At 37.2% G+C, this 24968-nt stretch overlaps 1 protein-coding gene across 1 annotated transcript in view; it reads left to right on the forward strand.

Moving 5' to 3' along the window:
- The first annotated feature begins 16157 nt into the window (after positions 1 to 16157).
- PPA2 (inorganic pyrophosphatase 2) overlaps positions 16158 to 24968 on the forward strand; it is a 136672-nt gene continuing 127861 nt past the window's right edge. Inside the window, exons 1-2 of the mRNA XM_007495842.2 lie at positions 16158 to 16467; positions 24643 to 24707. Coding sequence (XP_007495904.1) covers positions 16236 to 16467; positions 24643 to 24707 — 297 coding nt within the window. The 5' untranslated portion in view covers positions 16158 to 16235. The remainder of the gene's footprint in view (positions 16468 to 24642; positions 24708 to 24968) is intronic.

Here is a 24968-nt window from a genome sequence, read left to right on the forward strand (position 1 = left end):
CCCCACCCCCACCCCCAGAGCTGACAAGCAATTCCACTGGATTATACATGTATTTTCACTCAAAACTTATTTCCATATTAATCTTTTTTGTAATACAGTAATCTTTTAAGACCTTAATCTCAAATCATATACCCTTATGAATAAGTGATAAATGATATGTTTTTTCTTCTGCATTTCTACTCCTACAGTTCTTTCTCTTGATGTGGATAGCATTCTTTCTTTTAAATCTCTATTAGTAGCAGAGTCTATCACATTTGATTGTCCCATCATATTTTAGTTACTATGTATAATGTTCGCCAGGTTCTGCACATTTCACTCTACATCAGTTCATGGAGGTCTTTCCAGTTCATACAGAAATCAAGCAGTTCATCATTCCTTATATCATAAGAGTATTCCATCACCATCATATGTCACGATTTGTTCAACCATTCCTCAAAAGAGGGACATCCCCTCAGAGAAGAGATGAAATTTGGAAACAATGTCAATATTTATTCCTTTTAAGTGGTCAATCCATCATTCATAGAGCTTCCAAACTAATGTTCCTAACATACAGATCTGACTGTGTTACTTTTTTGCTCAAGAAGTTTCAGAGATTAGACCTTGCTTCTAGGATAAAATACAAATTTCATTAGACTCCAACTTATCTTTCCAGAATAATTTATAATTACTTCCTATTATATACTTTATGTTATGGGCAAAATGCATTATTAACCTTTTCCCATACATAACATTCCATCTTTGTCTTCATTTTCTTTTCACAACCAATACCCCCATGCTTAGAGCACTTTCCATACCCTCTCTACCCCACCTTTGATTCATTTCAATGCTCAACTTATTTACATCTCCTATTGGGAGTTTTCCTGACTACCTGTCTCTACTCTATTCTCTCTTGTTTCATACTTTCATCTTATTAACCTTTCTTCTTTCCTTCCTTTTAAAAAATGCTTACCTTCTGTCTTAATATCATTTCTAAGACAGGAGAGCAGCATGGGCTAGACAATCAATCTTAAGCAGTGTGCCCAGAGACACACAGCTAAGAAATGTGTGGGACCAGATTTGAACTCTGGTTTTCCTGAATCCAGGACTAGTACTCCATTTGCTGTGTTACCTAACTGCCACTTATTAATCTTTCCTAAATCACCAATTTCATTGTGTCTCCTACTGAAGATTTACAGTGATAAAGATGTAGTATTATAAAAGAGATTTGCAAGTGACTCTAAAGTGTCATTTTCTATTGTTTCAGGTGAATTCTCCCCTTTTCTTTCCAAATAGATCTTAAAATACTTGGAAGGAAAGTTGTACTTTTTATTTCTTTTATACTTTGCCTCAGAGCTCAATACTGTGCTTTGTACATTATTAGCCTTCAATGAATACTTCTAGATGAATGAAAGTGGTAAGAAATATAATCAGAAGGCCAGAAAATAACAACCTAATTTGTTGAATTTAATGAAATATTATGTATCTAAAATAAACTCTAAGAATATGTGCAAGATTTATATTAAACATAAAGACAGATACTAAACTATTTTGCCTGATGTTAATTTGTTTTTATTGATATTATAATCTCTTACATTTGACACTTCTGAGAAACTATTGGAAATATTTCCCAAAGTTATAAGAAGTGAATTTTGCTGATATGAATGACCATGGATTCATTTAACTTTTTCTAAGCATTCATAGTATATCCTGTCTTTTATATGAAAAACAGTTTGAAGAATTCAAAATTATTTTATAAAAGAATAAAGACTATTCTTGCTTTGCTAAAAACACAAGTGGATGCACTTCCACTAAACATTTACTTTTCTCAACCCTCGAGTTTTGCTGTGATGGGTTTTTCCTACTCAGAGGACACATGCAACTTATAAGTTAATAAGCACTATTAAGTGCTAACTACATTAATAGTACTAAAGTAGGCTGACAAGAGTGACCTAAGAACTATCCTAAAGGTGTATTGGATACTTCCGACTGATAGAAACAGAGAAGTTTAACTAATTTGAAACATATTTTTCAGAAAGAAAATTTTGCATCATTTCACCAACCCCTCAAGAAATCTACGATTTTATAAATGCCACATAGCAATAATATATCTAGAACCAGACATCTGGAATATTTGATCCTATTTGAAGAATCTATAGATCATAAGAAATTAGCCTAAAACTTAGTCTCAGAGGAGATCTGTCTTGTTGAAACATCTGATCTTGAAAGGTTAATGGAACAATTAAACTTCCTTTCCTACTATGAGGAAACAAAGCACCATAGAACCTCTATAATATGTGAACAAAAAAAGGGATTTATTTTCCTACATAAATGGGTACAAGTGCCATCATTTGACCATTATCAGTTTTGTTTAGAGTCTATAACCTAGGTAACGTAGGAAAAAAAAAAACTGATAACATATCCTTATTTGGAGTTTATAGCCCAGACAACCTAGAGTAGAATATCCAACAAGGTAGTCTACCCTCAAATTATGGCCCTCTATAGGGTAGGGACCTAATTTAGGATTTCAGTGTAGCACCTTGCACTTAGATTGGAAAAAAAAAACAACAAAAAAACTACATTCTCATTTAACATCTAAAATATGTATATAATTTCTGAGAAAGGATTCAGAGGCTTCTTCAAACTGGCAAAAGAGTCCATGACTCAAAAAGGTTAGGAACTCCTACTGTAAGTTGTTTAAACAATAGGTAGAAAAAAATGTTAAAATTCTTTGCAACATATGACTTGTATCTTTATGAAAATCTCAAAATCACAGAATGTTAGGTCTGGAATGAGTTCTCTGTATATTTCAAGTCATAGCTTATATAAGACATGTAAATTTGATGTATATAAAGAAAATTGTAACTATAATTATTCTATAAAATATAGGATTGTATAGATTTATAAATTTATCATTTTCTAGAAATATTATTTGTGAAAAATTGAATTTAATATTTCCTTTATATTATCTATGTGGAACAAAGGGCTTTGCAGGAATACTTCTGACAGAGATGGGGAGATTTTGTTCCTCCTTCTTGTGTTTCTATAATATTTCTGAAGTTTCAAAGCTATTTTCATGTCTTGGTTGTTAACTGACAGGGGTTTGATGGAAGATGAAATGAAAAATAAAAAAATAAAAATAAAAGGCTGTCATTTTGTTTATCTCTAGTCTTAGAGAGCTTCATCAGAAGTATAAATTATATATGGAGCATATAATCTGCATCCTGGACAGGGGAAAAGGTGACAGAAGTTCATTCATTCTGAATGTTCATTTTCCCCCTGAAAGAATATACTTAGTTTTGCTGGATAGGTGACTCTGGGTTTTAAACCCAAATCTTTCACTTTCCTGAATATCATATTCCATACCTTTTGATCCTTTAATGTAGAAGCTGCTAGGTCCTGTGTCCTGATTATAGCTCCGTGGTATTTGAATTGTTTCTTTTTGGCTGCTTAAAGTGTTTTTTTTTTCCTTGACTTGGTGACTCTTGAATTTAACTATTATATTCCTAAATATTATATTCCTGGAAGTTGTCATTTGAGAATTTCTTTCTGGAGGTAATCTGTGAATTCTTTCAATTTCAATTTTATTTTCTTGTTTGAGTATCTCTGGGCAATTTTCTTTGATAATTTCTTGTAATATGATATCCTAGGTTTTTTCTTGATCATGGCTTTTGGGTAGTTCAATAATTCTCAAATTGTCTCTCCTAGATCTATTAGGTCAGTTTTTTTTTTCATGCTTTCCCTGTTTATTTTTTTATTCCTTTGATTCTGTTTTATTGTTTCTTGATTTTTCATGAAATCATTAGTTTCTAGATGGTCAATTCTAATTTTTAGGCCCAATTTTCCTCTATCAGTTTTTGGTTCTTTTTTTCAATTGGCCCATTTCTTCTTATATCGCTTTCCTTTCTCTTTGCATCACTTTCATTTCTCTTTCCCACTTTTCCTCTGCCTCTCTTATTGGTTTTTGAAGTCTTGTTTTAGCTATTACAGAAACTGTGTCCAGTTTATATTTTTCTTTTAGACTTTGGGTTTGTTTCCTTTGCTTTCATTGTCCCCTTCTGTGTCTGTACCTTGCTCTTTGTCTCCATGAAACTTCTTTAGAGTTAGGTGCTTTTTTGTTGTTAGCTCATTTTTCCTATCTAATTATAGGTAGACTTGGGGGGATGATATGATGGTATGAGGGCTGAGAGCTCTGAAAGTCCCCTCCCCTTGCTGATTTAATTGATCTTTATGATGCTGATAGCTTAAACACTTGCCTCAGGCTTAAATGTAAGTTCTTGATCTCACTCTGATCTTGATCAGGTCAGGTACTGATCAAATTCTAGCCTCAGGCTTAGTGTCAAGTTTTTGGTCACTGTGTATTTGATCCAATCAGGCATACCCTTAATTGTCCTGTCTTGGAGCTCTGCCCTGAGCTTTAGGCAAAAAGATTAGTATTTAGTACTATCATCCACTTCAATGTGTGAATTAAGTCCTTGTCCCAAGCCCAGACTAAAATTACCTTGGCTGGGGCTCCAGACTTCTCCACAGATTTGAAACTTCAAGGGTTATGGGTTGGCTTATAGCTCTATTTGCCCAGGCAGGGGCTCAGAATCTGGATTTTGGCTTGGGCATAGGTTCCCAAACCTTGGAGAGCAGTTGTGGGGTGGGGGTGTGTGGCTTGTTCCTCCCTCCTTGCTACAGCTTCTTTCTGGGTTTGCTCTCCTCTCACTGCAGTGCCCCAAATGTTTGTTTCATACCTTTTGGGTTTTTCTTTTCTTAAATGTTTCACTCTGTCTCCTTGTTGGTTCTTTTATTCCTGTATTCATTTTGTGGTGATATTTTAATCTTGGTCAGAGAGAATTTTCATGGTGACACAGAGCTGCTGAGGATTACTCCACCATCTTCTTGGTGACTTTTTTTAGGTGTCAAGTCCATTCACTGATTCAGGAACATGTTAGGGTTGAGGGCTTTTTGTTCAAAAAATGAGGATGGCAAAGGCCAAATCTAGTGAGCCTTCTGTTAATCAGCCTCAAAGTGTGAGAATGCTTCTTGAAGGAGAAAAGAAAGAATAGCCACCACCGAAGAAAGCAGTAGCAAAAAGCAAAGCTAGAGGAGATAACAACTATGATAGACAGCACATGAGAGGATAAGAGATAGAACTGAGAAGCAGTGGATTCTATGGGAGATGCCATAGAGTTATGGGAGTTGAAGCTACATGAATTCAGGCAGGAGGAATGTGACACAAAGTATTTGGCATCTCAAAACTATTCCTCCCAAGAATATCCATTGTCCAGGGACTTTTTTCCTTTCTCCATTGGTTTATGAATCTGTGAGAGGCAATATCCATTTGTTTATTGGAAAAGAACAACAGGGTGATTTCTTTGCTTGATTCATTATTATTTACTTGCTATTCTAGTCCAGTTAAACACTTGGCTTTTTGATTTATGACTTCTCTCTAGTTTCTTAATGGAGTATATGGGGGGTACAGGCTGAATATTATTTCCAAAGTAATGAACTTAAGATAGAGATCTTGGGTTGGAATCTTGACCCATTTATTTCCTTCCTAAATTGCTATCTAAGTTCTTCTAGAGAAAGGGAGGAGTCATCAAGGTGGTTGGTGAGGAGGGTATAGAGAAAATTGGAGAAATGTCTTAAAAGCACTACCTTGGAGTACAATGAATATGTATTTGAACCTAAAAATGATAAGAGCTACTAGGCCTTCTACAGAAGGTGCTAAATAGGATTGTTATACTGGGTTTTAAGCAGTTTTAAACTCAAAAGAGTTTATCAAAATAATGTTGCTATATGGGATTGAAGAAAGATGCCTGTGAAGGTCTCTGGCTAGCAGAGTATTGATAACAAAATAAAAAATTGAGAGTAAAGAGTAAGAGGATATTGTATAAAAGGGTACCACAGAATTTAAGAGTTTGACTGGATCTTAGAGTTTACTTAGTCCAAACTACTTAAATTACATATAAGAAAACTGAGGCTCAGAGACTTCTCAAAACAGATCAAGGACCAACTCATTGTCTCCTGGATTAAGGAATCTTCTTTTGTCAAGAAAATTCTTATTATAGCTATTTTATTATTGCCATTTTGTTAGTTTCCATAGTGCTGGTGTAGGATGTGTGGTAACCCCCAGCCAAAAATTCTTTTTTGCCCTGAGAATTCTAGATTTTAGAAACAATATTTCTAGGAGTTTTCATTTTGGGATTTCTTTCAGGAGGTGGCCAGTTGATTCTTTAAATTTGGCAAGAATACCTGTATGGTTTGACATTTCTTTTTCCATTGGATTAAGGCAAACAAAGGTTAAGTGACTTAGCCAGGATCAAACAGTATGTGTCTGTGAGCAGATATGAACTCAGGTTTTCCTGACCCCAGGCCCAGTGTTCTATCCTTTGAGTCTTCCAGCTCCCTTAAACTTGAAAATTTAGTGTAGTCTTTGAAACCTTGTTGGTTTACACTAATTCTCTAGGTTTCAGGCTAATAGTTAAACATAGACTTTCCCTTCTACCAAGGCCTTATGTATTATTGAAAGGTGAAGGCTGTGAGCAGTGACTATTTACAAATTAGTCTCTCTAATCAATAAAAACTTTCAATTGATCCTACTGTTCCTTCATATTATTCTACATTTCCTTTCACTTTCAGAGTCAAACTCCTAAAAAAGTTGGCTGTGATCATATTATTTGTTCCAGTTTCTCCTTTTAAATTTTTCAGTCTTATTATCTAGCTTCTAACCTCAATAGTCTGTTGATTCTGCTTTCTCAACTTATTGCTGATCTCTTTGGCACACTGGTGGCACATTTTCAGGATGCAAGAGAATACCTCTTTACTTCTGAATCACTAAATATAATGGTCTTTTCCTTTTTGGTCATGTTTGCTAATCTGATAGATGTGAGGAAGAACCTCACAATTGTTTTCATTTGCTTTCATCTATGTATTAAGTGATTTGAAGTATTCTTCTCTCCCCTGTATTTATAGCTAGTATTTCTTCTTTGAAAAACTGTTTCTTCATGTTTTTTTACTATTTGAGAAGAGTTGCTATTCTTATACATTTGCATCAGGTCTTTATGTATTTCAGATATCAGACCTTTGTTAGGGAATCTTATTATGCCATTGGCCTGCATTCTATTTCTTATGTAGTACCAAATTATTTTGAATATTTCCACTTTGTTATATAATTTGAGGCCTGTTATTGCTAGGCTCTCTTCCTTCATATTTTCCCCCATTGATTCTCATGTAATATTCTTGACATTTTGTTCTTTCTGATGAATTTTGTTATATTTTTTCTAGCTTCTTTGCCTTCTGAAATATATTCCAAGATCTCTACTCATTAATAATTATAGCTGTTAAATTTTGTGTATTTTTAATTCTGACCCCACCACATTTGAGTTATTTCTGGCTACTTGAAATAATTTTTCATTGATCTGAAAACTCCATATTTTGTCACCAATATTTCTTTCTTTTTTATTTGAAAATTTTTATTTAATTAATTAATATAGAATATTTTTCTATGGTTACATGATTCATGTTCTTTCCCTCCACTATTCCCACCCCCCTCCTATAGCCCACAAGCAATTCCACTGGGTTCTACATGTGTCATTGATAAGGATCTATTTTCATATGATTAATATTTGCACTAGGGTGATCGTTAAGAGTCTACATCCCCAATCATCCCCATCAAACCAGGTGATCAAGCAGTTGTTTTTCTTCTGTGTTTCTACTCCCACAGTTCTTTCTCTGGATGTGGATAGCGTTCTTTCTCATAAGTCCCTCAGATGCGTATTTGCATTGCTGCTAGTAGAGAAGTCTATTACATTTGATTGTACCACAGTGTATCAGTCTCTGTGTACAATGTTTTCCTGGTTTTGCTCCTTTCACTCTTCCTCAACTCCTAGAGGTTGTTCCAGTTTACATGGAATTCCTCCAGTTCATTATTCATTTGGCCAAAATAGTATTCCATCACCAACATATACCACAACTTGTTCAGCCATTCCACAATCAAAGGGCATCCCTTCATTTTCTAAATTTTTGCCACCACAAAGAGCATGGCTATAAATATTTTTGTACAAGTCTTTTTCCTTATTATCTCTTTGGGGTATAAACCCAACAGTGGTATGACTGGATCAAAAGATATATAGTCTTTTAAAGCCCTTTGGGCATAGTTCCAAATTGTCATCCAGAATGGTTGGATCAAATCACAACTCCACCAGCAATGCATTAATATCTCAACTTTGCCACACTCCCTCCAACATTTGTTACTTTCCTTTGCTGTCATTTTAGCCAATCTGCTAGGTGTGAGGTGATACCTCAGAGTTGTTTTGATTTGCATTTCTCTGGTTATAAGAGATTTAGAACACTTTTTCATGTGCTTATTGATAGTTTTGATTACTTTATTGAAAACTGCCTATTCATGTCCCTTGCCCATTTATCAATTGAGGAATGGCTTGCTTTTTTGTACAATTGATTTAGCTCCTTATAAAGTTCAGTAATTAGACTGGTGTCAGAAGTTTTTGTTTAAAAGATTTCCTCCCAATTTGTTACTTCCCTGGCACCAATATTTCTGGGAATTTTCATTTTGGGATTTCTTTTCGGTGGTAAATAGTGGACTATTGAAATGTCTTCTTTGCCTCCTGGTTCAAGAATATGGACTATTTTCCTTTATATTTTATTGAAATATAATGTGATAGATCACTGGGTTGAGAGCCTCACCTAGAGATGGGAGGTCCTGGTTTTAAATTTGACCTCAGACACTTCCTAGATATATGACTCTGGGCAAATCACTTAACCCCCATTGTCTAGTCCTTACCAATCTTCTGCTTAGACTACACTCTTCCACTTTGGCATCAATACATAGTCCTGATTCTAAGATGAAAAGAAAGCATTGAAAAGAAATATGTCTAAGTTCTTTTTTATTGCTTATTATTAATAACTATCAAGGTTTTATTACATCATCAGCTTCTACTTGTCCAATCCTAATTTTTAAAAAGCTATTTTCTTCAGTAAGGTTTTGTTCCTCTTTTACCATTTGGGAAATTCTGATTTTTAGGATTATTTTCTTTAGTCTTTTTGTTCGTTGTTGTTTTGTTCTCTGTTTTGTTCTTTTTGTTCTTTATCAAGCTGTAAATTCTCTTTTCATAATATTTTGCATAGCTCCCATTTTCTTCTCAGTTGTTCCCCTACTACTTTTATTTTATTTTAAAAATCTTCTTTGCTTTTCCCCCTTTTAGCTCTTTATTTAGCACTTCTAGGAACTAATATTGAACTTGTGTTTAATATGCATTTAAAATATTTATTTATTTAGAATATTTTTCCATGAAAATGAGGGGATGCCCTTCAATTGGGGAATGGCTGAACAAATTGTGGTATATGTTGATGATGGAATACTATTGTGCTCAAAGGAATAATAAAGTGGAGGAATTCCATGGGGACTGGAATAACCTCCAGGAATTGATGCAGAGTGAGAGGAGCAGAACCAGGAAAACATTGTACACAGAGATGGATACATTGTGGTACAATTGAATGTAATGGACTTCTCCATTAGTGGCAGTGCAATGACCCTGAACAACTTGGAGGAATCTATGAGAAAAACCACTATCCACATCCAGAGGAAACACTGTGGGAGTAAAAACACCGAAGAAAAACAACTGCTTGAATACATGGATCGAAGGTATATGGCTGGGGATGTAGACTCTAAATGAACATCCTAGTGCAAACAACAATATGGAAATAGGTTCTGATTAAGGACACAAGTGATACCAATGAAATTGTTCATTGGCTACAGGAAGGGTAGGTGGAGGGGAGGGAAATAATGTGATTATTATAACCAAGGAATAATGTTCTAAATTGACTAAATAAACTACTTCAAATGGGAAAAAAGAATATTTTTCCATGGTTACATAAATCTTGATTTCTTTTCCTACCCCTCTTCCCCCCCCTCTCCCAGAGCTGACAAGCAATTCTACTGAGTCATACACATATCAATGTTCAAAACCCATTTTCGTATTATTCATATTTGCAATAGAGTGATCTTTTAATGCCAGAACCCCAATCATATCCTCATTGAACCACGTGATTGATCATATGTTTTCCTCCTGAGTTTCTATTCCTCAGTTCTTTCTCTGGATGTGGCTAGCATTCTTTCTCATAAGTTCCTTGGTATTGTCCTGGATCATTGCGTTGCTACTCGTAGAAAAGTCTGTTACATTTGATTGTGCCACAATGTTTCAGTTTCTGTGTACAATGTTCTCATGATTCTGCTCAATTTGATTGCGACTCTTTTTTTTTTTAACTTTAGATGATGCATAATAAATTCTGACCCAATCTTTTACCTTGAATCTGTGCGTGTCACCCTGCCTCAAATGTGTTTCTTGTTAACAATATATAGTAGGATTCTGGTTTTTAATCCATTCTGTTACCCCCGTCTATTTTATGGGTGAGTTCATCTCATTCACATTTGACATTATGATAACTGCGTATTGCCCTCCATCATATTATCCCCTTTAGATCCTGCTCTATTCCCTTTTACTCTGTTCCTCCTTACAAGTATTTTGCTTTTTGTTACCTCCACACTTCCCCCTCCCTCCAATTACCTCCTCCTTACCTTGTCTTATTCCCCTTCTACTTCTCTCTAGGGTAAGATATAATTCTATATCTCACCAAGTAATCTCGTTTTTCCCTTTCTGAGCCAGTTATGATGAGTAAAGTTAGCATTACTTATCACCACCCTTATCCTCCCCTCTCTATAATGATTTTTCACACCTCTTTATGTTACATAATTTACCCCATTCTATCTCTCCCTTCCCTTTTCTCTTAATATAACTCTCTCTTTCACCCCTTGATATTTTTACATATCACTGATATGCATACATATCATATATACACATAATTTCATATCATCATGTTTATATATAGATCTTATCATCTTATATTATCATATACATCATATCATCATAATCAGTTTACTTCCCCAACCTCTTTCTGAGTAAATTCCTTCTATCTTCTATACTACTACTGATTAATTTTTGAGAATTCCAGAAATTCTCTTTCCATATAGACACATGTACATTTTGAACTTAATGAGTACCTCAAATTTTCTCTTTCTTATTTACTTTTTTGGGCTTCTCTTGTGTCTCATGTTTGGACTTCAGATTTGTTGTTTAGGCCAGGCTTATTCCTCAGGAATGCTTAGAAATCTTCTATCTTATTGAATGATGATTCTCCCCTTGAAGAAATATACTCAGGTTTGCTGGATAGGTGACTCTGGGTTTTAAACTCAAATCTTTCACCTTCTTGAATATCATATTCTATGTCTTTTGATCCTTTAATGTAGAAGCCACTAAGTCCTGTGTGATCCTGATTGTAGCTCCATGGTATTTGAATGGTTTCTTTCTGGCTGTTTGAAGAATTTTCTCCTTAGCTTGGTGGCTCTTGAATTTAAATTTAGCTATTACATTCTCGGAAGTTGTCATTGGAAGATTTCTTTCTGGAGGTAATCTGTGAATTCTTTCAACTTCAATTTTATTTTCTTATTTGAGGATCTCTGGGCAGTTTTCTTTGATATATATTCTTATAATATAAAATACAAAGTTTTTTTTTTTTTCTTCCTGATCATGGCTTTCAGGTAGTCCAATAATACTCAAATTATCTCTTCTAGATCTATTTCCTAGGTCAGTTGTTTTTTCAATAAGATTTTTTTTCTGTTTTTTCTTTCCTTTGATTCTTCTTTATTGTTTCTTGATTTCTCATGAAAACATTAGTTTCTGGATGGTCAATTCTGATTTTTAAGGCCTGATTTATTTCTGTCAGCTTTTGGTTCTTTTTCAATTGGCCTATTCTCATATCACTTTCCTTTCTCCTTGCATCAGTTTCATTTCTCTTTCCCACTTTTCCTCTGCCTCTCTTAATTGATTTTCAAAGTTTTTTTTTTTTTTTTTTAGTTTTTCCAGAATCTGTGCCCGGTCTATACTTCTATTTTGGACTTTGGGTTTGTTTCCTTTCCTTTCATTGTCCCCTTCTGTGTCTGTACCTTGCTTTGTCTCCTTAAAACTTCTTTAGAGTTAGATGCCTTTTCTGTTATTTGCTCATTTTTCCTATCGAATTATAGGTAGGCTCTTTTTTTCTGGGGAGTTGGTGGTACCCTTTTAAATTTCAATCTTTTCTTGATGCTATTCTCCCCTTATTTTCTGGGGTTTTAAGCAGTTTCAGTTTTTGGAGGAGGATGTGATGGTCTGAGGGCTGAGAGGTCTGAGAGCCCCTTTCCTCTGCTGATTGACCCTTGAGATCCTGATAGCTCAAAGACTTGCCTTAGGCTTGGTTTTGTAAGCTTTTAGTCTTGCTTTGATCTTGATCAGGCCAGGAAACTACTTAAAATTGTAGCCTCGGGCTTAGGTATAAGTTTTTGGTCTTACTGTGTACTTTTTCTAATTGGGCACACCCTTGCCCTCTTTTGGAGCTCTACCCTGAGTTTTAGGCAAAAAGGATCTGCCCCCCCCCTTAGTACTATCAAACACCCCAAACTTTTCACTATGTCCTCATCCCAAGTCTAGACTGGGACTCCTGGCTTCACTCTGGGTTCACACAGATAGGCCTACTTCATTCAAGACTGCCCTGGGCTGGTACTATGGACTTCTGCATAGGTTTGAAATTTCAAGGGTTGTGTATTGGCTTGGACCACTATTTGCCCAGGCAGGATCTCAGGGTCTGAATGTTAACTTGAGTCAGGTTCCAAACCTGGGACAGCAGATGTGGGGTAGGGGTGTGTTGCTTGCTCTTCACTTCTTGCTACAGTCTCTTGCTGACTCTTATCCCCTTTTACCCCAGTGCCCCAGATGTTCTCTGTCTACATTTTGGGTTTTTCTTTTCTTAAAAGTTGTTTCACTATGTCTCCTTGTTGGTTCTTTCACTCCTGTATTCGTTTTGTGGCAATATTCTTCTTTGTGTTGAGTTTTCCTTTCACCTTAATAACTTTTATGGTGAGGCTCTTTTTTCCATTTGTTTGCTCATTTTTCCAGGTTTTGTTTTTTTTTTTTTTTACTTTGAACTTATATATTAGAATTGGGCTCTCCTAAATTCTAGAGGAGATGTCTGGCCTATGCTTCTAGTCTTTTGTTTTTTCTGTTGCTAATACAGCTCAGTGGGAATCTCTAAGTTTTTTTTTTTTAATTTAAAAAATATTTTATTCCAAGTACATATAACAACAATTTTCAATATACATTTTTCTGAAAATATAAGATCCAAAATATCTTCTCCCCCCTCAGAGATAGTAAGCAATTTGATCTGGATTATATATGCATTATTATGCAAAACATAGTTCCATATTTGTCATTACTGTAAGAGAATACATATATAAAATCAAACCCCCCAAATAAAACTATAAATAAACTAATGTGAAAGAGAGTATGCTTTGGTCTGCATCCGATTCAACAGTTCTTTGGGAATGGATGGCATTCTTTGACATAAGACATTCAGAATTGTCTTAGATCATTAAATTGCTGAAAGTAGCTAAACCTTTCACAGCTGATCATTGAATAATATTTCTCTTACTATGTACATTGTTTTCCTGTTTCTGTTTATTTCACTCTAGATTTCACATAGATCTTTTCACTTTTTTCTGAAATCATCCTGCTTCTTATTGCACAATAGTATTCCATCACCAACATATATTGCAATTTGTTCAGCCATTCCTCAACTGATAAACACCCTGGTTCTATTTCCAATACTTTGTAACCACAAAAAGAGTTACTTTAAACATTTTTGTATAAGTACACCCTTTACTTTTTTAAATGATGTGTAAACACAGTTTTATATCCCTTTGGACATAGTTCCTAATCTCCTTTTTTGGGCATAGTTCCCTCCAAAATGGTTGGACCAGATCACATCTCCACCAACAATGCATTTATGTTCCAATTTTGCTACACCTCCTCTAACACATCACTTTCCTTTACTGTCATATTGGCCAATTGAGCGTATAAGATTTTAGTGCTTCCAGTGTGATGTGATTCACATTGCCCTCCTGGTCTTTGCTGGTCTTTACCTAGTTAGGGCCCCTGCTCCCTCACTACCTTGACTACAACTCTCTATGCCTTAGAATTGATCTGGATTGTGCTCTACCCCTCTGCTGCTGCCACCATCACAGCCCAGTGTTGCCACCATTTTAGTACCACTTTCATGATATGTTCCCTGGTGAACTCCACTCTCCTCCTCCACCCAAAACAAACCAAACCAAACCAAACCAAAGCAAACAAAATCTTTCTAAGCTGCCCTTAACAGGAAAAAATGACTTGTGTGATGTTTAATTGGCTTCCTGACTGGAATTTGGCCAGGCACGTTTTTTATTTTAGAGAGGATATGTGGAGAGATCTTGGCAAAAGGCTTGCTTCACTGCCATCTTGACTCCACCTGTGTCCTATGAGCTTTCAAAGTTGTTTTCCTCTATAATGTCATAATCACACAAATTGTTTTAGTAATGTTCACTCCACTTCTAGATCAATTCATAAGGGTCATATCATTTTACCATTTCTTATGGTATGATAATGTTCTGCTGCTTTCATTTATCACAATTTGTTTAACCATTCCTCAATGGTTTTAGCTCTTTAGTTTGAAAATTTTGGCTACCATAAAAAATGCTGTTATATTTTTGTACATATAGATCTTTTTCCTTTTTCTTTGTTTTCTTCTGGGTATAGTACTAATAGTGGTAAAGCTGGGTTAAAGTGAATGTACATCTTGTTAACTTCCTGGGCATAGATCCAAATTGCTTCTCTGGACTAATTCATTGCCCCAGAAACAAGTAGTGTATCTGTTTTCCTGTTCACCTCCAACATTTGTCATATTTTTCTTGTCATCTTTGCCTGTTTGAAGGTATGAGGTAAAATCTCAGAGTTGTTATAATTTGCATTTCCTTCATTATTAGTGATCTAGAGCATTCCCCCTGCCCCCACCCCATGACTTTCAGTAACTTGGAGATAAGATGACTATTTATCTTTTGGGGCATGTCTCTTAGTCTTATACATTTCAATCAGCTCTACATCACACATACACACAGACATATATCTTTCTGTCTTTATATACACATATATGTGTATCTATACATTGAAAGCCGAAGCCTTAGAAGCAGGCTCAACTTCACTGGGCTCTCACTTGTCAATCTTTAGTATTCAAGTATATAGCCAATAAATGCAGATATGTATAAAGATAATGTATGTGTATACACACATATATTTATATAGGCTATGAAACTTTTAACAGAAATCTTTGTGGCAAGAAATCCCATTTAACTCTTTCCCTCCTAATCTTAGCTCTAATAGAATTGTTTATGCAAAACCCTTTTCATTTTATGCCATCAAAATTATCCATTTCTTCGTGTAATCCTTTCTCTCCTTTGTTTAGGGAAAATTTCTTCCCCCCTCCATAGATCTGAAAGGCAATCCCCCCACCCCCTTGTTCCTCTAGTATGTATGTGAGATGGCCTTTTATATCTATGCCATGCCTGCAATTCGAGATTATTTTAGTGCATGGTAGGAACTCTTGATACAAACCTAATTTCAGCCATTTTTTTTAACCCTTACCTTCCATCTTAGAATCAATGGTTCTAAGGAAGAAGAGCAGTAAGGGCTAGGCAATGGTTGTTAAATGACTTGCCAAGCATCACACATCTAGGAAGTGTCTGAGGTAACATTTGAACCTAGGACCTCCCATCTCTAGAATTGGCTCTCAATCCACTGAACCACCCAGCTGCCCCCTCTGCCAGTTCTTGACAGTTTTCAAGCAGTCAATAGAGGTGTCCTTGAGGTGGCTGGTGCTACTGGACTTGGAATCAGGAGTTAAAATCTCAATTCAGATCATGGCTCTGTGATCCTAGGCAAGCCACCTGACCTGTTTGCCTCAATTTCCTCAAATGTAAAATAGGGATCATGTGGGAAGCTTAAGTGAGTTAATATTTGCAAAAAGTGCACATAGTAGGTGCTACATAAATGAATATTCCCTCTCTTAAGCCCAGTCTTTCTAAAATTCCATCCCCCAAGCCCTGCCCAGTTTGCTGATGAGGAAACTGGGGTTGGGGAGGGGAATGGTATCAAGGTCCAGCCCAGGTTTCATTTTAACAAATATAAAGTCCGGGGGGGGGGGGGGGGGGGGGGGGGTTGGCTTTCTAGCTCTCATGGGGAATAAGGTCAGTCGGCGGGGCGTGGTCAGGGAGGGCCCTGGGCGGAGGAGGAGGAGGAGGAAAGTGGGGAGGAGGAGGAAAGAGACGAGGAGGAGGAGGCTCCGGGAAGGCCATGCGTGTACTGAGACTGCTGCGGCCGCCCAGGCCTCTGCCGGCGCCAAGGTTGAGGCCAAGGCCGAGGCTGCTGCTACTGGGCTCTGGGGCCGAGCCCTGGGCCGGGCGTTCGTGGCAGTTACCGCCGCCAAAGCCGCTGTCGGTGCTGCTGTCTCCGCACCGAGCAATGAGCCAGTACAGCACAGAAGAGCGGGGCAGCCCGCATTCCCCCCAATACCGCCTCTACTTCAGTGAGTACGGGCCGCGACAGCCTCACGACCACCCGAGTCTGAAATCCCCAGTCTCGCCCCAGGCCTAGCCGGAGGCCCCGGCAAGGGAACTTCCGCTCCCAGGGGCGGGACCAGGTCAGCCCCCGCCCTCTAGGCACCACCTCTTCTACCCCCCCCACCCTTCTCTACTTTCTGCTCTCTCGGACTTCCCCGCCTCTTCCCCCTCCCTCCACTCTCCGCCTCCTCTCCCTCCTCTCTCCGCCTTCTCTCCCTCCTCTTCCTTTTGCGAGAGTCTCTCCTTAACCTCCTTTCCTCTCTTTTCTTTCTTTCTCTCTGCTCCTTCTCCTCCTCCATCCTCTTCCCTCCTCCGGTCTCTTTTCTCTTCTCGCTCTTTCCACATCTCTCCTTCCCACTTTCTTCCTCCCCATCCTTCTCTTCTCCTCCCTTCTTTTCTCTCCCCACCTTTCCTCTCTCCCACATTTTCTTCTCCTCTCTTCCTCCCTGCTCCCTTCCTTTTCTTCAGATTTCCCCCTCCTTCCCTCTCAAACTAGCCCAGTCTCGTGTTGAACTTTGCATTTATTCCCTTCACATTTATTCTGTATCTCCGTAAGTACCTGAGGTCTGGTTCCCTCTTCTTCCCGCCCTTCTCCATCACCCCCTTTCACCTTTCTTCCTCTTTCTCCTCCAGACATTGCTTTATGGTCCCGTTCTCCCATTCTGGTCACCTCCTTGGATTCCCCAATGCCTTCCCAGAAGCCTCGCCCGAGTTGTGCATTTTACTGAGGGAGGCACTGTTAAGAGCTGATTGTATCTCTCCAAGCTACTTGGCAGTGTAGAAATAACTGGGGAATTAAAAACCTGGAAGGTTTAAAAGACCCAGGATAGGGATTAGTTCCCAGTTGTTTTTGTTTATTTGTTTTCTCCTGGGCTTGGGGTCGAGGACTGTTCTCTCTGGGAAAGATTCCTTGAGCTGCAGGGTCAAATTTCCTGCTGATTTGGGTGTCTACTGAGAAGATTTGGCGGCAACTTTCTAATTTCCATTCTTTAAGTTAGACTAATATGATAATTCTTGAAATCAATTCTATGCAGTCTGCCAACTTCCCTGGAAGGAAAGGATGTGAAATTCATCAGAAACATTCCTTTTTTATAGGCTCTATGATCCTATGACATGCTTCTGTTATTTCCACAGCACAGTATACTAGATAAAAAGGTAATGAGGTGAAGGGAAGTAGGTAGAAAGAGGTTAATAGAATCTTGCCTCCCAATAAGGGGTAAAAAAAAAATATATATATATATATATATTTTTTTTTTTTTTTTAAAGTAAGCTCAGTGATTTCATTGGAGGGAAGCTCTCTACCAGTGGAAACCAGCTCTACTCTGTACTTTAAAGAGTCTTAGACTGTTGCCTAGGACACAGGTTAAGTGATTTGCTCTGTCAAGGTCATAGCTCTGCAGGGGCAAGATTCGACTTTTGGTCTTTCTTACTGAAGCTGGCATTCTGTCCAAAGGATGGCAATCCTTTCTCTCTTGGGGGTTGGGGTCTGTGTATGTCACTGACCGAGGATTTATTTATTTTTGTTGAGTTGCCTCTAATCTGAATCAGAGGATTGTAAGAGATCTTAGAGATCATCTGGTGCTAGACCCTTTAAGAGATAATTGAACCTCTTGAAAAAAATTGAGGCTTAGAAGTTAAAGGATTTCCTATGGGTCACATAATTTGTGCCAGATTTTGGGTAGAAACCTGACTGGTTCTATTGCTTTGAAAAAAAAAAACAAAGGTAGATAGTTTGACTGATTGTGAGGTGAAAACTATGACTTTATTGCACTTTTATTTGGATGAATATTATTTACTGTTGTATCCTTGGTGAAAGTTCTCCGAATAGATAAGAGCTGTACAGAGTTTGTTTTTCCTTGGGTTTGGGGATAAGGGAGCTTTCTTAGGGTTTAATGAATGAATTATATTCCAGAAGTTTACCGGGTTAATGGTTCGGAAATGAGAACACATTATTTCACAGACTTGTGGCTGGGGTCTCAAGCATACTAAGTACTTAATAAGCTTTCCTTCCTTCCTTCCTTCCTTCCTTCCTTCCTTCCTTCCTTCCTTCCTTCCTTCCTTCCTTCCTTCCTTCCTTCCTTCCTTCCTTCCTTCCTTCCTCCCTCCCTCCCTCCCTCCCTCCCTCCCTCCCTCCCTCCCTCCCTTCCTCCCTTCCTTCCTTCCTTCCTTCCTTCCTTCCTTCCTTCCTTCCTTCCTTCCTTCCTTCCTTCCTTCCTTCCTTCCTTCCTTCCTTCCTTCCTTCCTTCCTTCCTTCCTTCCTTCCTTCCTTCCTTCCTTCCTTCCTTCCTTCCTTTCTTCTTCCCTCTTTAAATTTAGTGGTTTATTTATTTCTTATTTTATTTTTTTTTGAATTCCAATTATCTCCCTTCCCTTATCCATTAAGGCAAGAAATATGTACCCATAAAACACATGGAGTTATGCAAAACATTTTTCTGTATTAGCCACGCACTGTAACAAAATAAGACAAATAAAGAAAAGATATGCTTCAATCTGCATTCTGAGTCTGTCATTTCTCTATCTGTAGGTGGATAGTATATTACTTTACAAGTCCTTTGGAATTCTGGTGGGTCATTGTGTTGATTTGAGTTACTAAGTCTTTCACAATTGATTATATATAGAATATTGATTGTTCTCTTGGTTCTGCTTACTTCACCTAAATTCCTTTCCAGAGTTGCTGGACTAATTCACAACTCACCCCACAATGCTTTAATATTCTTGTTTCCCCTCAGATTCTCTAGCAATTATATAAGGAAGAGTTTTAAGGGCATGTTTTGTTCCCTTGCACAAATGGGTGTAGTTCAACCTTCTTTCTCAGGAAAGGGGTAGGAACATAGACCTTTCTGGTTCAGAAGGGCATGGGGGAACAGCTTGTGAGTGGTCAGATTTGAGCACCTTTCAACTCTTAGCACACTAAGTGGCCAGCTTGTAGATCTCCTACTTCTCCCATGGATGGATGGAATGTGCTGAATTGGTTTGCTTCAAGCCATTGCTCCCATTTATCTTTAGAAACCTGACTTTTCTTGCTCTGCTTACTCATTGTTAAGGGGACTCCCCAGCCACTGCTGTCTGATTGACCCCAATGATTTCTTTAGTTATTTCTCTCCATGGTTCCTTTTCTCCAGTTTACAGCACCCCTCTAGCTTTCTTCCTTTTTGAAATTCCTTAGCAATCGGAAACTTTGTCTGGAGAAGCTACTATGCTGGAAGAGCCCAGCCATTTTGGAATGCTCCAGGTCTTACCCTCAGCTATAGAAGAGTAATGCTCATTTGAAAAACATTTAAAAAATTGCGCCTGAGAATTGAGATAGAAGCAACATAGTAATATACTATGTAGGGCAATGGAATTTTATAAAATTTCCTGTAGCTAATTCCAAAAGGGACTTTTTATCCCTCAAAAGAACCATGCCATAAATTTAGAAGCTGACAAATATACAAATGATTTCCATCCATTTCTAGTATTCAAACTCCTTTTTAATGTAAAACAAAACAAAACAAAAAACCAAAACATTACTCTCTCTTGGGACAGTAGTGATAGTGTAATATCCATTGATTGAAGAAAATAGTTTGATGCTTTGAAACAGCTTTGATTTCATCAATATACAAATTGTGGCTCATTCATGCCTTCTTGCAGAAATTCCCATCTTCTTGCCAATCCTCCACTGAGCACAATATGATGATATAGTCCTTCCTAAAGATTGCCCTTTTTTCTTCCTTACCTCCCATTAGCTCTAATCCACTGGGGGATAAGAAAAAGAAATAAACAAGAATTAAAAGAATACCAAAAAACCTTGTATCATATGCGCATAGTCAAGCAGAACAAATGACTATATTGCCCACATCCAAAAATATCTTTCTAATGCTGCATGTGAGTCTATCAGGTAGCATTCCTCATCATCAGTCCTTTGAAATCAAGATCTGAATTTTAAAGTCTTTGAGAATTGTTCCCATTCTTAAAAACTGCACCTCTTCATACAAGTCTTCTCAAGTTTCTCTTTATTTCTTATAGCACAACTGTATTCCATTAAATTCATCTAACATAATCTGTATAACAGTTGTTAATGGGCACCCTCTTGGTTTCCAGTTCTTTGTCACTATAAAAAGAACAGCTACAAATATTTTTATTCTAATAGTTTCTTTTCCTTTTTTTCTTTGTAGTATAGGCTACTAGTGGCATTGTTGGGTTAGAGGGAATACACAGGTTGGTCACTTGGGGAATGGTTCTAAATTCCTTTCTGAAAATGTTGGCCTAATTTGTATCTGTACCTATAGTGCATCGATGGGCTTTTTTTTGGATGCCCTTCTGACATGTCAGTTGCTTTTTTTATGGTCAGCTTTGGCAATCTGATAATTGTGAAATAGAACCTCAACGTTGCTTTAATTTTCATTTCTCTAAAGAGAAGTCTATGCAGAGAGAGGAACTCTTTGGATTGGTCCAGTGTTCTGGGAAAGAATTTGCAACTATGTTAAGAAAATGACTTTCGTGGTTTATTCCCTCTGCTGCAGAGATGTTTGGTGTTGGCCATTTACTGCGTGGCAGAGAGAAATGTTTCATATGTATTCATTCATCTCTTGATAGCAGTTCTTTTGGTGGTAGCAAGGACTTTGAAATAAAATGGGGCTTCTTTGATTGGGAGATGACCAGACAAATGATAGCATATACTTTTTATTGCAGTCCAACTAAAAAATGAGCTGTTTTCTGATCACTCCATTTAAAAGCATTTGCCCCCTACCTTAATTTCTTATGCCTTTTGGATCTTTTCCTTGCTCTTATCACATGCTGCATACTTTTATTCTTCCCAATTCTCACTTTCTATTCCTATTATAGACATAAATTAGGAGCTGAACAGGACCTCCTCAAGAGTCTGTCTAATCTAAACTGAGGCTTAGGTAGTTTAGTGATGTGCCCATGCTCAAACAGGTAGTACACATCAGAGGCAGGATTTGAGCCAAGTTCCTCTCACTCCAAAGCCAGTGCTCCCTTATTTTCTCATATTTTGTAAGCTCCTCAAGGGCTATTTACTTGGCTTTTTTTTTTCATGCTTATCTTTCTAATATCTGACACACTGCTATGTATATAGCAGGTGCTTAATAACTATTGATGACTTGTTGACAAGTGTTTGATATTCCCCTCCCAGCATTTCTCATTTTTTGAAGTAGGGTGGATTAGAACATATGTAGAATGCCCTCTACTGCTCTGAAATGGAGACTATTACAGACCACCCTGATAAGATGGTCTCTTTCTCATCATTATCCCAGGCCTGTCAAGAGCAGCCATTCTTTCAACTGCCTTCCTTTTCATGTTGTTGCCAATGACAGCAAGATAAAAAGCTAATTAAGAAGTGGATTGATCTGTTCACCACAATCCTCCTTGTTGGTTTAAACATTTGAAAAACTGAATCTGAAAACTAAAAAAGTAATTGGAAGAGGAATCACGCCCTAAATCAGGAAATTCCAAAATTAAAATATTCTGGGACAAAGATTGATGCTTTTCATTTTTATAATTTTTTATGTTGTATCATTTTTTTTTGAGAAGTGTATGTATCAATAGTATATATAATGTATTTTTTAGCTTGTAATTTCAAGGAAAAAAATTGGAATCATTAAAGGTGTTTCAGATCATTTCAGCTGGGGTGAAGGAAAGTTACTTGCTAGACTGTTCTTTGGACTATGGTAGCATCTCTCCCAAGTCTTTGTTCCGTTCTTTTAACTTGTGGACTCTGGGAGGACAGAGGGATTCCTAATGCATAGGTCTCCTCTAAGGTCATGAACCAGTGGAGGGAATAGATACCCTCATGAAATTACTCTCCTGTTAAAAGTAACATCAATTCACTTAGAAGTGAATGAAGTGCTATCTCCTTTTTAATATTTCAGGTCAGTTAGTCAGTAGACATTTATAAACACCTACTGTGTGCCAGGCAAACTCAAAACTTGGGGTTCAAATGCAAGTTAAAACAAAATAAGATTGGCCTTGTCCTCAAAGAAATGTTGTTCAGTCATTTAAGTCATGTCCAACTCTTCATCACCCCATTTAGCGTGTTCTTGGTAAAGATACTTGAATGGTTTGTCATTTCCTTTCTTTACAGATGAAGAAACTGAGATAGACAAGGTAAGTGACTCAGAGAGGGTCACATAGCTAGTGAGTATCTGATAGTTGATTTGAACTCCTAAAGATGCGTCTTTCTGACTTTAGGGCCAACATTCTATCCATTGCTCTACCTGGTTTCTCAAAAATCACATAAAAGGAAGCTGAAATGCAGGAAGAGGGATAAGTAGGCACCCACATATCCTCTCTTTGTCTCAGTTTCTTCATCTGTAAAAATGTATGTATTAATAGCACCTACTACTCCCAGGGTTGTTATGACAATCAAATGAAATGGTAATTATAAAGCACTTAGCACAATCCCTCACAGTAAGCCCATTACATTTATTTCTTATTTATTTTTACTATTATTCATTTATTGCTTATTACTATTTATTTACTATTATGATTTTATTAATTATTATTACTATTACTATTATTATTATTATTATTACCCAATACAGGGGCCTGATGGAGAGTCCAAAAAGGTCCAAAAAAGCAGTGTAGGTATTGGGAAATGAGGAGAACACTTACTATTTATTATTTATTACTATTTATTATTTATTTTCTATTACTAGTTTATTTTTTGTTATTTATTATTTATATTACTATTATTACTATTATTATTATTATTATTATTATACAACACAGGGGCCTGATGGAGAGTCCCAAATGTCCAAAAAGCAGTGTAGGTATTAGGAAATGGGAAGAACACTTTGCTGAACTTCCTCCTTAAATAGTTACCTTGGAGCTCATGGTCTCACCCTTCAGCCAGAGGCCAGAGGGTACTGTGACAAAGAAAAGAGTGGTTGCCTTAAACTGTGACTGCAAAAATATGGTTTCAAGACAGTGTCTTGATTTTTATATTCAAAATAAAGTGGTCGCTATGGGAAAATTTCCAGATATTAAATATACCCAAGTCAGCTGGGTTTTATAGAGATTTTAATTAATACAAATTAAGGAATTAATGAAAGGGAGAGAGAGAGAGTAAGAGGAAATAATGAGAAAAGGGCTAGGCCAGCCTAGGCTTAAGTCTTAAAAGAGAGATCAGTCAGTCTTTAATCCACTCACCACAAGATTTGTCCCAAGCAAGATTCTAGTGTTCAGAGAGACCCACCAGTTCAGCTCCTCAGCTCAACTAAGTTCAGCCACCAAGCCCTCCAATTCAGCTTTGGCAAGCTCAACCCTCTTTTTAAAGAGAATTTTCTCCTATGTCACCTCCCCTAAGTTTTCACATCTGCCAATCATAGTAGACGTTTTCACAGGACTGACCATTCATAATTCACATCTTCTTTAGTTCTCAACTTCTCTGGGTAGATTAAAACTTCTGAGTAAGTTCACACCTGAGTAGACTAAAACTTCACACCTCTTTTGTTAAGCTTGTCCCTTGCAAGTTTGCAAGTTGCCTGACCTTTTAGTGATTAATTTGACCTTCAGAGGTACTTAGCACCTTATTGTATTAGATCTAAAAATAGACCCAGCTTAAGGGCTTTTGCCTCACTATAAGTATGAGTTAAGTACTTTTCATTGTTCAGTAAGGAGTTTTACAACTTTATCTTCCCCTAAAGTATGCTTAAGTATGGGTGGAGTTCTCACATTCCTGATCAAGTACCTTCATTGTTTAAAATGGGGAATGGTCTTAACCAAATGTTCTAAGATAGAGTCTGAGAATTTTTAACATTCACAAGTCTGAGAAATTTTACGATTCACAGTACTGAGGGGAGTTATAAATACTAGGTAGATGCGGGGTCTACAGTTTCCAAGTTGACACAGTTGAATGGGCTTTGGCATGTTCTGGCCTACCCATTTAGACTCTTTTGCAAACTTTGATTTTATAAACCATTTACAAAGGATTGTAGCTATAGAGTGAGAGGTCAGGAGACTGGGCAAAAGATGATGAGAAATGGGCAGTCACTGGTTTGGTTCAAGATGCTTTCTATCTGAGCAGGTTGGAGCAGATTTTTCAAGTTGCCTTTAACTTCCAGAGAAGAGTGTTTTGAATTAAAAGAGTTTACTGACATACAAAACCTCCATTTTTAATGGCCTTTGTTTTTATCTTGCAGAGAATGTAGCTGGTCACTACATCTCCCCCTTTCATGACATTCCTCTGAAGCCTGAATCTAAAGAGGTATTGTTCTTAATTATTTTGGGGTTAAAAATAAATTCTTCTAATAATGTCAAGGAATGGGCTGAAATCTATAGAGCAGACCATAGGGATGGGTTAAAGTATATGAAGGTGGGAAGATAGCCCATGAACTGAGATGGGAATCTCTAGGAGAGGGCTTCTCAAAGGGATCAGGGGCAGGAGTCCCTAGAATTACCACCAGGTATGGACTGAGACTCTGGAGACACTATAACTAGAGAGTTTAAATATTAAAGAGATGAATAG

The sequence above is a fragment of the Monodelphis domestica genome, chromosome 6, assembly GCF_027887165.1.
Source record: "Monodelphis domestica isolate mMonDom1 chromosome 6, mMonDom1.pri, whole genome shotgun sequence".
Classification (NCBI taxonomy): domain Eukaryota; kingdom Metazoa; phylum Chordata; class Mammalia; order Didelphimorphia; family Didelphidae; genus Monodelphis; species Monodelphis domestica.